Below are 16,995 nucleotides of genomic sequence, written 5' to 3' on the forward strand. Positions count from 1 at the left end.
TTCCCCTCATGTTCTTTCCCTTTCCGCGTCTTAAAAATGTGAATCATACACTAAAACATCATTTGCATGTACAGATTTAGCAATACACTGTTTATATCAGTGGGTGTGACACTGACATCAGGCTTACACACCTCAACATTACCAGGCCAAGTGCAGTTACACAAATCTGACATCGTACTTTACCTTTATACCGATTGTTCTTGCACAAGTCATCCACTGTCATGCTGTATGAATGCCAGTGTAGTTTTCACTCACATCCAACCCATTATAAAAAAAAACAAACAAACAAACAAAAAACTCAAATGAGATATTTTTTTATTCACTTTTCATACCTAAGAACATCTTGCAAAAGAATTGCAATATTTTCTTTTAAATTAAAATTATTTCATTGTTAAATTATAATAGTTTGTAAAATTATAAATTATAATAGTATTAAATGAAATTTTAATAATATTAAAATCATATTAAAATATTTGGAGGTCAGTAATTTTTTAAAGAAATGAATAATTTATTCAAAAACGATGCATTAAATTGATCGAATGTGACTGTAAAGTCATTTATTATGTTACAAAAGATTTCTGTTTTGATCTTTCTATTCACTGTAGAATCCCGAAATGACGTTGCATATTTTATGTATTACTTTTCCACAAAAATATTAAGCAGCACAACTGTTTTAAACATTAATAATAATAATAATTATAATACACGTTTCTTGAGCAGCAAATCCGCATATTAGAATGATTTCTAAAGGCTCACGTGATACTGAAGACTGGAGTAATGACTGCTGAAAATTCAGATGTAAAAATGTAATAATATTTCCTAATATTACTGTTTTGATCAAATAAATACAGCCTTGGTGAACACTAGAGAAACATTCAAAATCTTACTGACCCTAAACTTTTGATTTGCCATGATACCAAAGTCTGCAGTCAAGCGTTTCAGATTTCAGTAATCCTCATCAAAACCTTCCTAAATCATAAGCAATGGACACTGTAGCTCAATAATCTTACTGTACATCAACAATCATCTCATTTGTCTGCATTAGTATTTCTGAGACTGATTTCTGATTTCTTTTCAACTACGAAAGAGCAAAAGCAATAGTTTTCTTTCCTTTACAATTCAAGAATTACTTTGATGTTAATATTGTTGTCATTTGCTATTATGGATTATGTTTATTGTCTAGAGTTGCACTCGAACTAGTAAAATTTAGCTTGCTATTTATGATGTATTTTGTCTGACTCATGTATTTATCATGTCTGATAGACTTTTAATTTTTCCCATGAAATCAGCTGCTGTCTATGGTGTGCGTAATAAAATCATAACAATTTATTTAACTTATTGAGTGCTTTGTCCTTTAATGCCTCTTGTGTAAGAGTCGATGTCAACACGAGGCATGTTTAAATCCCATCTAACGCTCGTATTAAGACCGGTGGGTGAACGAAATCCCTTCATGCACAAAATTTCCTTGCACAATGATGAGACAAAGACATCAAAACACTTAATCCGCTCAAAGAAAGCAAAGGATGCGAGAGAACAGCAGATGGCCAGAAAGACGTCAGTCCTCCTCGTTCTTCCCAGGTCAACAGCGAGGCAAGAGACCGATGATTACAAGGGACACTGACGTTATTGTGAGGACCCTGGACGTCACCGAGACAGAATGCCAAAGCTTAAAGTAGTTGTATTAAGATGAAAGGGCAAAATGGCATTTGGAGAAAAGGATGTGATTCTTTAGGGATTCTATGATAAAAGTCATCGGTCAACACTTGATGGAGTCCAGCTTTTCAATTACACCTCAGTAATTACAGTCTTTAATCATTTACAGGGATCTAACAATTATTGACAGACCGGGTTTGCATGTTTGTGCTAACTTTTGTTAAGATAAGACATGCACACTTGAACTTTTTCATTAAAAAGTTTCAATTGATGCCACACTGCCCTCTCTAGCTGATGGGACGGTAGTGTAATGTCCTCACGTCCTGTCATGAATGCACAGATGAGCTTGAAACCCCCTTTAAGTGCTTTTTTATGGCCTCTTATCTGTTCTTGTTTAAACTGCCACCTCCACTCCCATTTCCTCTTAATACTGGGAAATAACTGAAACATTTTATTTTAAATAAACAAGGATTTATCTGCAATATGCAAACTAATATGCTATACATTGTTCTCTTAGTACATAAGTCGGGGGGTCCCGTGTCCTCTGAGATCAATGGCATAACTGGCATAGCCATGTGAGATTTACCATCAGTTTTTCCTCCTTCATTTCCTGAAAACAAGTTTGTTATCGTTTTTCCTTTTCGTACTCGAGTGACTCATGGATTCTCTGTCGCTCTCTCATGCGTACCGTATAAATACAAGTTTACAGAGACATGTCTTCTGTGTAGACCATCTTCACATCTGGAGGTCTTGGAGACATCGCAATTCAGTTACACAAATTGGAGTTAACCTCTTAGTTTGTCTTATTATATTTGAGTTCTGTTGTTTGTTTTTTTATTATATTTTATTTTTGAGAATATTTCTACTTTTGGATACCATCCATTTGTATTGATGACCACCTGCTCGACTCGGTCAATCATGCTTTTTGCCAGTTTTTTCTTTTTTTTTGCTCTGTTTCCTCTTCATTGGTGTATGTATGTTCCTGTACAGAACGTGCTTCTGCCATTTAGCACGCAAGTCAGGGAACGCTTGCTCTACACAGGTAATCTTAACCTTTAACCTGTTGCAATAGTTGCAATTGAGTTTTTGCTTCTTTTTGAGCTGCAGTGTTTAGATGTTTAGATGTTAGGATCTGCTTAATGTGAGTAACTGTGACATGTGCTACTTTCTTCTGTCAGGTAATGGCAATAAGTGTGTTCACGTGTCTCTGTGTTTGTTTTTTCCATTTTAGATAACAGAAAGTATGGGCTGTTCCTTGAAATGAAACCTGACGGCTCCGTTAGAGGGTCTCAAGTAGAGAAGCGCAACTGTAAGCAACTGCTGCAAACATGAGTTAAAGAGCACAGTTTATTGTCAAGAGTATTATTGTAATCATTAAGTAACCCTTACTTCTCAGAATGTCCTTCAAGGACAGATACCTTATCAGAAAATATCATAATTCATAATATCTGTGATAACAAGGGTTATGCGAATAATAACAAATTGTTGTCATTTTGGTTGATGATATGAAACTCTTTTATAGTGGCAGTGGTTGGTAATATTAGAGGTCTGAAGGTGATGTGTGTGAATGATCCTGGTGTTGTTTGCTGCACTGCAGGTGTGCTGAACCTGCGCTCAGTGAAAGCCGGGGAGACGGTCATCCAGAGTGCGGCTACATCTCTCTTCCTCTGCGTGGATGATAGAGACAACTTGAAAGGACAGGTCTGAACATTCGAACATCTTCACAAATTTGAAACATCCAAAAGAGCATGGTCCTTCAAAAACGAATAAATAAAAATATAATAAAACTGAAAAATGACATTTAGTAAAAAGACACCATTCTAGTGTAGCAGTGTATCCATAAAATGGATACTATAGCATTTACTATTTTGCCATTTGTACAAGCAAAATATACAATATTATAATATACAATTTTATTTTAAAAAAAATTGAGATGATTATAAATAACTTTAGATAGTTAATGGACTGAGTTTTTTTTTTTTTTTTTAAGAAATTTATACTTTTATTTAGCAGTGAGGCAATAAATTGATCAAAAGTGACAGTAACGGCATTTATAATGTTGCAGAGAATATATTTCAAATTAATCTTTTTTTTCTATTCATCAAAGAATCTTGAAAATCATGATTTTCACAAAAAAAAAACTGTTTTCAACTTTTTTTTTGAGAATGTTTTTGAGCTGCAAATCAGCATATTAAAATTATTTCTGAAGGATCATGTGACACTCAATGCTGAAGTAATGACTGCTGAAAAATCAGCTTTGCATCAAAGGAATAAATAAATATATTTATAATATATAAAAAATAAATTACATTTCGATCAAATAAATGCAGCCTGGGTGAGCATAAGGAATTTCAAAAACATAATTTTTTTTTATGATTTGCACAACATTTAAAAGTCATTGATATGACATTTATTTATAAATAATGTTTTTACTATTAATAATTAGTTTTCTCTTCACAACTACTCAAATTCTAGATTTGTAGAAATTTTGGTTTTATTTTATTGCACATAATTCTATATATCATATTTTTTATATTTATGTTTTTGAATCCTGTATCTTATCATTATTTATTAAATGTGGAATTGATTTGACATGGTTTGCAATACCTGTAGTAAACACTAAGCTGTTTATTTAAGGTACACTATTTATTTAAGATACATGAGTCTGGCATACTGTACATTTGGTACTGAGTTTTGTTTTCTTTTTCAGCCCCATTACACTGAAGGAGACTGCACCTTTCAGGAGCTGCTGCTGCCAGATGGATATTCTTATTTCCTTTCTCCACACACTAAGAATCCCGTGTCGCTCCTCTCAAAGCAGTCTGGGCAGAAACACGATGCCCCACTTCATCGGTTCCTCCCTGTTATGAATACTCAGTTGGCAATGGCGGGGAAAGGAGAGGACAGCCAGATAGAGGAGGTTAAACAGTACATTAAGGACATAAACCTGGACTCTGACGACCCGCTAGGAATAGGACATCAGTCACACATTCAGACTGTCTTCAGTCCCAGTCTGCACACTAGGAAATGAGGACTTGACAACATCAGTTATGGAGGCATGCTTTACATTATCACTGGAGCAATGTTTAAAATGCTTTGTTACTGTATTTTTTCTTTGCCCAAAACTGTATTTATTAGAACTTATTTATTTATTTGCTATGGTCTAAAATTATTTAAATTAATTTAAGTAACTTAAATATTAAGTTAAAACTTAAATATTATTATAAGTTAACTTATAAATATTATACAATTGTGCATTTAAATATTTAAATTCAGCTGGAGAAGATTCCATCTGCAGTTTGTTTGTTCCTTGTGTAATACACCGAGTCATTTCAGTATGATTTTTGTGTCATTAAAAATTTTAATAAATAGTATACAAACATGGCTCAGCGTTACACAATTCAACAGCACACACACATTATAAATTACTGTACATATTTTCCTAAAAAGCCTTTGAATACACAAGCATTTCAACAATGTCAGAACAACAGTAACACAAAACTGTTCCAGATGAATGATGCTTAAGACTTTATCCATTCATCGGGACACACAAATCCCTGGCACATTCATGGCTGCAACACGGGTGACAAAATACATGACATTTAAATGACACCTCATGACGCTTCTTCCTATGAATAAGTCCGATAATATATATGTCAACAGTTCCAGAAAGATCTTTAAAGCAAAGGTGCAAGCGCTTTTATTGCACAACACAGCTCAGCTCATCCTCAGCTATTTTTTCAAACGCATTGAGATGCCACTCTCTGAATAGATAAAAATAGTTTCTCATTCATTGATTTAAAGTTCAGTGTAAAGGTTGTGATGTCAAAAAAGTTTGGTTACCGGAACGTTAGGAAGGCGGTTTAAAGATGTGTTATAGATATAAAGTCAATGTTTTTTTTTAACATCTTCATACCTTTCCTTTGGATAATGCATCTGCATTTTGTACCTTCTCAGCCTCTTCATCAACCGTTTTCTGTTTCTTGCATTTATTCCTTCCCGTCATCCCAATATATTCAGTGAGTCACAACGAGGCAGTGTCCTTTAAACATGGCACAGGACCACCTCCATCTCTCATTCCTTCTCTTTGATCTCCAGTCTCTCAGACTTGGGTGACTAGCGGGTAAACGCTTCCTACGCTTTGCACTCCGGTCTGTCCCGTGCAAAGCCCAGCCAGGAGAGTCCCATTAAGAGGGCCACAGATCCCCCTATAGGCCGTGCCTCCTTCAAGAGGAACGCGGTCTCCCTGTTCCCCAGGCCCTTCCTCAGCATCTTCTCCTTCTTCCCCACCTTCTTCCTCCTCCCAAAGAGAGGTGCTGACGTGTGTGTATTCCTGGTTGTCCTCACACTCCATTTCGCGGTGGTAGAAGTAGCTGAAGTTGGAAACGATGACGGGAACGGGAAGCGAGATGGTGAGCACGCCAGCAATGGCGCACATGGAGCCCACCAGCTTTCCGCCCACCGTCATCGGGTACATGTCGCCGTACCCCACTGTCGTCATTGAGACCACAGCCCACCAGAAGGCTTCTGGGATGCTGGTGAAGGCCGTTCCCGGGTTGTCCACCTCGGCAAAGTACACGGCCGAGGAGAACAGGATGACTCCAATGAAGAGGAAGAAGATGAGCAGCGCCAGCTCCCTCAAGCTGGCCTTCAGCGTCTGGCCCAAGATCTGAAGGCCTTTGGAGTGGCGAGACAGCTTGAAGATCCGGAAGACTCGAACCAGACGGATGACCCTTATGATCGCCAGGGACATGGTCGGCGTCGCGCCCCTAGACTTGGCCAGCTCCGTGCCGAGTGTGACGAAGTAGGGAATAATGGCGAAGAAGTCTATGATGTTCATCAAATCCTTGAAGAAGGACATCTTACTGGGAGAGCAGGAGAAACGCATCAATAGCTCAAACGAGAACCAGCAGATGCACATGGTCTCCACCAGGAAGAATGGATCTTGGAAGGGAGAGGACGGGATGTGTGAAGTATTGTTTCCGGCAAGGAAAGCCTGGTATGCCATTTGCTGCAAAAGAGACAGAGAAAAGAAAATTATAAGGATAATAAATTAGATGCAGGAATGGGATAAAAACATATGACATTCAAAAACATACTAAACACAGCTAGAGTTCAAAGTACATTTTGCATATTCAAGGTAGGCCTATGTTGAGATTCTTATTTTGTGTGTTTTCAATATACTGTAGTTGAAATATTTTCTTTGTGGTTACAACCTAATACTTTTAATTTACTGTGCAACTATGTGTGTGTGTGTACTTTGGAATTTTGTAAACAAATTTGTAACCTGAAGTGAGCTAAATCTGACAACCTTTTGTGGACATCCTCATTTGTAAAACCTGTATATATTAAATTTATAAATTTAAAATTTGCAATGAAGTATGTATTCTTTTAAATTTAGAACTAATTTTAAAACTATATCATTATTAATATATATTTAAAGGGGATGTCTAATGCTAGTTCATGCATTTTGACTTATTTACACTACTAAAGAGTTGAATTCCCAAGCGCTAAACATGAACAAAGTCTCAAAAAAACAAGTTGGACATATGCTGTATGAGTATTTTTGTGCCAAATACACGTTTTGTATAAGTTTCTGGATTTTTTTTTTTTTTTTTTCGAGCATGAGCCTGTATGCCATCATAAAAGAAGAGTTATGATATGATAATGTGATTGATTAGGGTTATGGAATTTGTTTGATTAAGTTTTTGTTAGTAGTCGGCATATATTTTGTTTTTGACCACAAAATCAACAATGCCAGACAAGTGTGTTTTTGGTTGTGAGGAAAAAGATAACCTTGTTCAGCTTCCAAAAGAACCTAGCATTAAAGTCTGCATGAAATCAAAATTTACAATATTTATTTTGTTAGTTTTAAGGTGAACAATTAATCCGTGCAAGTTAATCCTATGAATAAAGTAATCTTTAATCAAAATCTGATCATTTGCTTCTGCTCTGGAATGACACCCCTGCTCCGATGACGCTTGGGCCATGGCTTTGGGCAGAATTTGCTTAACCACGCCCTTCAACCGTTAGTTTGCTGCGAGTGAAAGATGAGAGGAGGAGCACAAAAATAAAACCCCGCCCTCTACTCGATATTCTGTTTAAGTGGGAAATACCACTGAATACTGAAATAAAGTCGGCAACATCTGGTTCATGCGAACAAATGCAGGAAATTCAAAGACAGAGAAAAACTCAAACAATGCATTATAAAAGTTGGAAGGGAAGGTAACATTAGAGGTGTTTTAGGAATAGAAAAGGATCAGACTGAAGTTACCAGGGCAATAATTATTTTTTGCAAGAAAGTGGTTTAATTAGAAGAATTTAAAGGGTTAGTTCACCCAAAAATGAAAATTAGGCTGTGTTTTACTCAACCCTGAGGCATTCTAGGTGTGTATGACTTTCTTCTTTCAGACGAATCCAATCTGAGTTATATTAAAAATAGTCTTTGATCTTTCAGGCTCTATCATTGCAGTCAGCAGGTGTTGCATTGCTTCAGTCCAAAAGACGTGAAATAAAAAGCGCCCTTCCATAAAAAAAGTGTCTCAAACTCAGACTGGACTCATCTGAAAGAAGAAAGTCATATACACCTAGGATGCCTCGGGGGTGAGTAAAACACAGTCTAATTTTCACTTTTGGGTGAACTAACCCTTTAAGATCACAAAGAAGTCATGATGTTGCACACTCCAATATAGTAGGTGGTGGTATGCACCTTAACGCTGGCCTGTAACTGCCAGAAACTAAAAGAAAAAGAAGGTTCATGCAGACTTTAAAGGGTTAACATTAGCTAGTAGTTGTGATGTATTAGTTCTCACCAGTCACCACAGTTTTAAAAAAAAAAAAAAAAAAGTGTGGTGGGTGTGGTGCACTGCGTTATGATGATAGTGCAGAGGGTGTAGTTTGTAGACAGAAAGAGCAGAGGGGTTAGGTTTGAGAGAGAGTTTAATTTAGGTTTCATTTTGTTAAAGTTTCATTTAGATGCAATTGTGTAAAAGAAAACATATATATGAACGCGCTGTTGCACCTCTGATAACTTTAGGCTTTTTAAACCCAGAAGATGAAAATAGTGCAAAAAGCTTAAATTGAACCAGTTTTCTCCAACAGTTAGAACTATCGAATGGTAACATTGTCTTCTATGATGTGCAACACAAACACCTCTGCTAAAATCTCAGAAAAAATAGTCTGGGGTTTCATGACCCTTTAAGGGAATTATTTATGCTGATGTCACAGCTTGCAGACGATCCCTACGCAAACGTTTTGAGTGCTGGGGTTCTTTAGCTCCGCCCACATGCCTCCAGAAGCTCAATTGTTTTATCTTACTTTTATAAATCTGATAAAACTTAAGACTCCTCGTACATGAAGGATCCAATACTACTGTATAGGTACTCAAGATTAATATGAGATTGGCAAAAAAAAAAAAAAAGTGTTTTTTCCCCTTTAACGTTTTTGGTGTGGGTGTGAACGTTTCTTAAACGTGTGTTTAAAAAGGCAAAGAAAAGAGACAGAGTTTGTGATAAAACCTCAATCGGACTTTCAGAGGTGGGAGAACTCCGAGATTCGAAAGGCTTAATAAACAACCCAGGGATTTTTTTTTTTTATCTCACCGATGTAGTTAACTGGTGAACAGTCACACCAATAACTGCAGAATCGGCTACTTCTGCCAAAGGAATTAAAAGAGCCTATTTCCTCCCATCTGCACAATCTGAACTCCATTAATTATTAACTAAAGAGTAACAATGCTCAGTTGTATGGCTGCATTTAATAGAAGTGACAACGTGATTCCGCAACAGAGGACTTTTTGTTCCGCCCGCAAATCAGAAAAACTAATCAGGAGCTAATTACGTGACGTCGACATTATGTGTAAGCTTCCTGTCAGCCTTGTTGTTTTCCAATTAAAGAGTTGACGACATTAACTCTTTTCACAAGATACAAGGACCCTGTGTATCAAGAAGCATCTCATGATCACAACGTATGGAAACCCCCGCGGCCCCACAGGAATCATTAATAATTAATGGACCTCAACACAAAGGATCTATATAGGATCTATCCCATGACTCTGCTTCCTGCTTGGTTGGGAAGTTTTCTACAAACTGAACTTTTCAATAAATGATCTCAAAAGGATAACCATTGAGAAATCTGAAGGTTTAATTATATTCACAAATAATATGTTTTATGTCTTATCTATGTTTGATGTGTTCAAATGTAATCGGTGCAACTTTAATCAATGTTTTACTGGGTTTTAGCAGATAGTGCTATTAAATGTGTGTAAGATATGGAAAGTTTAGTGTTGAACGAAAGCTCACGTTATTTGCTTAAACTTGGAGCTAATGAAATGTCCAAATTCTGTATTGGGTGCATATTATGACACTTTATAAGGTATTCACCAAAGTTCCACAATGGAGTTCATCTCACATGACGATGCCACAGGATGCTTAATCAATGCACAAACGAGAAACAGTACGGGGCATGTCTAAGTGCTGCAACAGCATCCCATTGGAAGATCGCGTCGTGGGATGGACCAAATCCTCTTGGATTAAAACCTCAATGCCTGAACTAATTCAGTGCACGCTTCCTTCTTCGCCATGGCTTGAACTACCTACTCCAACGCTGCTAGCGTTCTTGTCGTCCAGAACTCAAAACACTCCGTTGAAACTTCGTGACTGCCAAGAATCTTCGAAGTCTTGCAAACCGCGAAACTATCCGAAGGAATTCTGAAGCTCTATGTAACCAGGCAACCAACCAATCACCAGGAGGGTTTTCCCAAAAGACGTCATCCAAACGACATATCTGCAACCAACCCGAGGCGTGGGGATTCCCTGAGACGAATGGCAACAAGCGAATCTCCAACTCCGGTTTTCAGCGCAAATGCAAGTAAAACAAACAAACTTCATTCCTAGCTGAAATAAGTGCAGATTGATCTTAAGCAGTAAAGATAAGACACATCTCTGCTTTTGTGATTTTCTTGGTGCGATCTAACGAATAACTTACTCCTGGGACTTCATTCAAATTCCGTTATCATCCTCTTCAGTAACTGTGTGTGTGTGTATGTATGTGTATGTCCATTAGGTTTTAGATCCATGTAATAGAGTAGCTCAATAAATTCTTGTTTCATTTATAAAGAAGTATTGTCTTGTGTGCTGTATTTTAAGATTAAACTTTGCCCAGATCCTGTGCTACCTAGCTAGTAGTTTATAAATTATCATTCTGTTTGTATTCTCATTAAGCCATGAAGTAATATAAACAGAATGGAAAGGATATACTGAATTTTACGTTCGCTGGACGAACCGTTGATGAAGTATAAACTAATTAAATTTGGAATCAGTTCAATTAAAGCAATTCGAATCTTTAGAGTCGATTCTTCTCAAAATAAATGAGCTAATATTTCCTTAAACTCAGTTATTGGAATTGGTTTATTTAGAGTCGATTGTTTTTTTTTTTTTTTCAACATGAATTCATTATATAACGTTTGACCTTGCCAGACTAGCAATTATCGTATGTGCAGTGACAGTGTAATGATTTTAATGTTTATTTTAGTTTATTCAACATATATTTTAATGTTTCGGTGCCACGAATCATATCCATGCAGAGCAGAGCCGAAGCACAAGCAAAAAGTTTTTTCACAAGACGCACAATGCGTGTTACATGCTATAGCTTTAAGTCAGAGTGATAAAGAGCAAAAATGACTGAGATTTGAGTGAAAGGTCATGTTCTGTGACCCTAAAAGCAGAATGGGACATTCAACTTCACTCAAGAAGTGGGTGTCAAATGGGCAACCAAATTGTTTCTATAATGAAGTTGTTTGTTATGGATTGGTTTGTTTAATGATTTTTCTTTATTTATTAGATTTTTTTTATTTGATGTGATTTTTTGTTTGATGAAGTTGTGTTGCCCATTTGACACCCACTTCTTGAGTGAAGTTGAATCTCCCATTCTGCTTTTAGGGTCACAGAACATGACCTTTCACTCAAAGGTCAGTCATTTTTGCTCTTTATCACTCTGACTCATAAAAAACTGACTTACTCTAATGTGTACACGAGCACACACCACATCAGTATGTAAGAGGTAACCAGAGTAGGGGTATTTTCAAATATGTATCCATAAACACGTGTAGCCTTACTTGAATTTCCAGTCCTATAACTCAAAGCTAAGCATGTGTTTGCATGGAAAACAGATTTATCAAAAGCAAGACATAAGATTAGAAAATGACATTTGAGATGTGAGTTTGTATGCACGTGTGGTGTGTGTGATCTCATGTCGGGCTATTATTAAGTGTTCCCTATTGTAGTGCTTATTTAGATTTTGCTAAAGCCATCATAAGATGTTGTGAAAGTGTGTTTCCATTCCTATTTCAGCGTTCGAGGGGGTCTGTTTATTAATAAAAGCTCCTGTATCTGTGTTAATATGCTCTGTAGGGTTGTCCTTACTCTAAAAATAGCGCCTCAGATCTCTAAGGTGAAACTTGAGAATGTACAATCTCTCTCCATGCCGGCTTTAGTTTAATGGTCGTTGACTGTCAGATCCATGCAGAATTACTGAGCTGCTTTGGCAGCGTGTGGAGGTTGCGGCCTTGTGCCGAAGCAGTCGGGTCATTGCTGGGAAACTAATTTGATACTCTTTACTAACTTTCCCTCCTTGCTCATATCCCACCCTGCAGCTCTCTATTTTCTCTCACTCGATCAAGCACAGGCGCTCTTTCATACTGTCACCTGTCATCTCTCATCTCTTTCCCTTTTTTCTATCTGTGTATGCCGCTAACATCTCTCCACGGACACGTCACTTGACTGTTTACCAACCCCCCCCAGAGTCTTTGCTCCCAATCTGTGTATCAGATTTAACGACACGTCTAAAATAATCTCAGCAATAACTCTACACTGCTCCTGAACTTTTCATGTTTTTTTTTTTATGTAACTTCTCACACTTTTAAACTTAAGCTATTATTAAGTGTGATTTGAAAGGTTTACACATATTTACATTTGTATGTGAATAGGCGTATAGTCAGTAAGAATGCCTCTGTGTTCTTAAAAGTTTAGCATTAAACATTGTTTTTACATTTGATAGAAATTCAGTATACGTTTACACAGCACACTACTTGGATAAGTTTGCCTACTTGGATATGCTTTCCTCATCATTAGTTTTTTTTTTTTTTTTTTTTTTGGTCTTACCAAAAAAAAAACACACATTTGTATATTGTTTTTCATAATATTTTGGATGACAAGTACATTGAGAATATTTAATAAGGTGCAGTCACATTGGCAAAATTTTGTAGGCAAAAAAGTCTCTTGTCAACAGAATGAAGCACAGCTCAAATAGAATCACTTTCAAACAAAGCACCTTTCTGCTGGTCAACACAGATAATCTGCATGACCTTGAAACTGCTGCAAAATCTGTCAGCTTCCCAGTCATGTGGATTACATTTAATATTTAACAGCAAATGTGACCACACATATAGGCCTTAAATTAATATTTAAAATGTTTTTTGATAGCTATTAATACTTCAAATAAAAACAGAATAAATAATGTAATGTATTAAAGTTGCAACATAATGGAAGTAGCAACAGACCCTTACTTCCATATTACTGTATTACATACATCTATAATTAAATGGGTTATTGAAATGAAAAAAAAAAGGGTGGGGACTTGGTTTTGTCCATCGGTTGTTGATTGGATGAAGGTGGGTCTTAAAGAGGTTGGTTATAAAAAGAGGCATGTATGTGAACTTAAAGGAATAGTTCACCCGAAAAAATGAAAATTACCCCATGAATTACTCTTCCTCAAGCCATCCTAGGTGTATATGACTTTCTTCTTTCAGACGAGTACAGTCAGAGTTATATTAAAAAATGTCCTGGCTCTACATCCTGTGTAATCCGCTGGAACGCCACTCTCGCGTGAACACGCGTAAAACAGTTAGTGGAAGTTAGAGATTACGGTTTATAAAGTTTTAAATATGGATTTTTTTTTTTACAAAAATTTATGGACTTTATTTTGCTTCAAAATCTTGACCCCCATTCACTGCTATTATAAAGATTGGAAGAGCCAGGCTATTTTTTTAACATAACTCCATTTGTATTCATCTGAAAGTCATATGGACCTATGGCTTGAGGGTGAGTAAATAATGGGAAAATTTTCTTTTTTTAGGTGAACTATCCCTTTAATAATTGGAGATGCATATCACCAGAGACACGCCTTTAGTTTCAACAGAACTTATTAAAATTGATTAAAATGTATGAAGTCAGAAGATTGCTCAGGATATGCTCAGGAACCCATCTGCTTTATGCTAAGAGCCCTTCTAATATTCTTTCTTATTGCTATGGCTTTGCTAGTGGATGTGTACTATAATGAAAAAAATAAATCCTGCATTTTCTGTATGGTAATATCAACTGATAACAACTTGCTAGTGTTTAGTATCATTCAGCTATGTGTATCACACAGGTGTGTAAATCATGTTGAGTCAGACACTGTAACGTTGACCTCTCACCTCTCTCAGCTCCTTCTCTACTCTGAAGTCAGGCAGCGTCTCCAAACAGAAGATGAGGATAGAGACCACAATCACCATCACGCTGATGATGGCGATGATGCGGGCGCCTCCAGAGGACTCGGGGTGTTCAAAGAGCATCCACACCTTGCGCTGGATCTCACTGTCTGGCAGGGGTCGAGGCTCCTCCTTGGGGAAGCCCTCGTCCTCTTTGAAACGAGCCATGATATCCTCTCCCAGCTCATAAAAGCGCAGTTCATCCATGAAGACGTCCAGAGGCACATTGGCAGGCCGCCGTAACCGACCTCCGGACTGATAGAAGTAAAGGATGGCATCAAAGCAGAATCGATTGCGGTCCAGGAAGATCTCGTTGCGGAGTGGGTCAAAGTAGCGCAGACGGCGCTGAGGGTCTCCGAGTAGAGAGTCAGGGAACTGGGCCAGGGTTCGAATCTGTGTCTCGTAGCGCATGCCTGACACATTGATGGCCAGGCGTTCGGACAGCGCCCAGCCTCCTCTCCACATTGAACCAGATCTTCGATTCTCTCTCTTACTCTCACCCTTCTCTTTGTCACCCTTTTCTGCCTTGTTGCGCTGGTCTTTGAGCTTCTTGTCACTTTCGCTGATCTCTTCCTCTGCTTCTTGTTTGACCTCCATTTCTCCATCCGATCCTCCTCCTCCTCCTCCTCTGTCCATCTCTTCTTCTTTTCTCTTGTTCACTCAGTCTGTTATATTGGGTAGAAACACAGTCATTTCAGCCAAGCATGAACCCAGGAGTCAAAGGTTTGTAGAAACCTATAAATGGTGTTAGACCGCTGTAACACTAGCAGAAGTTGTCATTTCTCCTAGTGTCCATTCCAATATCACCTGACAGTCTTGTGAATACATTTTCTGATTACAGATATATTTAGTTCATTTTAATTAAATATTAAGTAAGCATTTTCAATTGTTAAATTATTTTTCACTTATTTGCTATTCTGTCTAATTACTTATTAACATAAGTCAATATTATGTATTTCAGCATTATATCATTCCACAATAATTGTGTACATCTATGTAAATTCAATGTGCTGAAAAAAATAAAATAATGCAATAATTACAGAATAAAAAATGCTAAAATATACATGATGCATCTTCAAATGAAATGTTTTAAGACATTTAAACTTAATTACATTTTATTAATTACATTACACTCAGAAATTGCAAAAAATGCAAATAATTAGAAATACAAACAACAAATAACATGTTTTATTTTTTAAGTAGAAAGACTGAAAGTACAACAATATATTTTTTTCTATTTACATCAAAATAATTTTTACACATTATATGTAACACAATTGTATTTAATATATTAAAATAAAAGCAAATTTATAATACAAAGTACTTTTATCTATTTTCTAAGTAATACAATGTTTAATTAAAATGTGTAATAGATAAATAAACTGCTCCACAACAAGAATTTGGTAAATTTATACAGTCACGTTCCAGTTATGTAACTGAAGATAGTATCCATACTTAAATTCTTCTGCAGAAACTTCTCCTGCTGTTCCATGAAATCATATACAAACATTTCATCTATTCTGTCCGATCCCTGTGTTGACTCCCGCAGACAGATCCATTACCACTTTGACCCTCACCACGAGAATAAGACTACAAGATTTTCAGACAAATAAAATAAAAAGTTAAAAGAGCCAGCATACAAAAACAGCAAAACAACCCGTGACCTCAAGTATAAAACAAGACTTAAGGGGTGAAAAATGTTCAACAAAAACATCACAATCCCTTGTGAGTAAATATCTCCCAAAAATCTGAAATGTGGTATGAGGAATATAGAGGTTTGGGTCTCTGAAAAGTTTCTGAGAAGACACCTTGTTTGTCCCTCCACTTACCCTCTGCCACTAGTGTCCGTAAATCCAGAATAGTTACTCCATGCTATTTGTGTTTCTTCCCTAGCTGCACCACACCATGAGCTGTGTATCTACTGTCCCCTTTCTGCCAGACGGTCTACTCTATGAGTCCAGCAGGAGGTGTTTTCTCCTGTACCCTGAACCACAAACTTTGTCCTCCCCTTGGTCAGTGCAGTAGCCTACAGATACTTAAGGCTGTTTGTAGGTCACTATCTTCACTCGCTCTCATGCTCACTGCAGCGCTGGGGAATGCTGTCATGCTGAAATTCAATCCAGAGCCCCTTGTCCCCTCATCAGCTCACTGTCCTAAACATCTTCACACTAGCACCAGCACCTTAAAATGCCTGTCTGTTTCATTGGTCTATATTTGTTTTTTTGTTTTTTCCACTTTTTTTTTTCATGTATGAATAACAGTTTTTTGCTATTTGTTATTTCTTCCCACCCCAGCATTTCTGACAACAAATAATGAATTATTCAGAATACAAAAATAATGTTTTACAGAATAATGACATCAACCGGGGCTCTTTTTTATATTTAAAAGTATATAATGATTTTTCAATTTTTTTTCAAGGTTTTCAAGTCACTTGTGTATTTCCTCTATAGTTCATTAAAATTGTCATGCAGCTTATATGAATAAAAAAAAATCCAATATTCTACAAATAATCTGATCTCAGTTAATATAACAATAAATGTTTAATTATTCCTTATAGAAATAATTTCTTTATAGAACAAACGTTACTAGAAAATGTGTAAGTGCACAGCTGATTTGATGTTAATCCATCAAATAGTAATGCAAATATAAATTAATAATTGTAATAATAATTACAGAAATCCTTATTATTAGTAGTAGTAGGAGTAGGAGTAGTAGGCCTAGAAGAAAACAAAACAATTACATAGATTAGAAAAAGCTTTAGCGGTTTATCATTTTATGGTTTTAGGATTTAGTTTGAATATTAAATATAGGTTTGA

General features: G+C 36.6%; 2 protein-coding genes across 3 annotated transcripts; one reads left to right on the top strand and one right to left on the bottom strand.

Annotated features, from left to right (window-relative positions):
* The first annotated feature begins 2,527 nt into the window (after positions 1-2,527).
* fgf21 (fibroblast growth factor 21) lies at positions 2,528-5,491 on the top strand. Its single transcript, XM_019067344.2, has 4 exons — positions 2,528-2,695; positions 2,885-2,962; positions 3,251-3,354; positions 4,364-5,491. Exons 1-4 carry the CDS (start codon positions 2,545-2,547, stop codon positions 4,682-4,684), a joined length of 654 nt encoding a protein of 217 aa, XP_018922889.2. The 5' UTR covers positions 2,528-2,544; the 3' UTR covers positions 4,685-5,491.
* Positions 5,492-5,527: 36 nt separating this feature from the next.
* Positions 5,528-16,530, bottom strand: LOC122136554 (potassium voltage-gated channel subfamily A member 7-like). 2 transcript variants are annotated; one of them, XM_042720336.1, is made up of 4 exons: positions 16,009-16,530; positions 15,635-15,769; positions 14,126-14,844; positions 5,528-6,664 (listed from the first exon to the last, which is right to left on the bottom strand). In XM_042720336.1, the coding sequence occupies exons 3-4, from the start codon at positions 14,813-14,815 to the stop codon at positions 5,756-5,758; spliced, it is 1,599 nt and encodes a 532-aa protein (XP_042576270.1). In that variant the 5' UTR covers positions 14,816-14,844; positions 15,635-15,769; positions 16,009-16,530; the 3' UTR covers positions 5,528-5,755. The 2 variants fall into 2 exon arrangements, with proteins under 2 accessions (XP_042576270.1, XP_042576269.1); XM_042720335.1 differs by lacking the exon at positions 15,635-15,769.
* Between the last annotated feature and the right edge of the window lie 465 nt (positions 16,531-16,995).

This window comes from Cyprinus carpio, chromosome B3 (genome assembly GCF_018340385.1).
Source record: "Cyprinus carpio isolate SPL01 chromosome B3, ASM1834038v1, whole genome shotgun sequence".
NCBI lineage: Eukaryota > Metazoa > Chordata > Actinopteri > Cypriniformes > Cyprinidae > Cyprinus > Cyprinus carpio.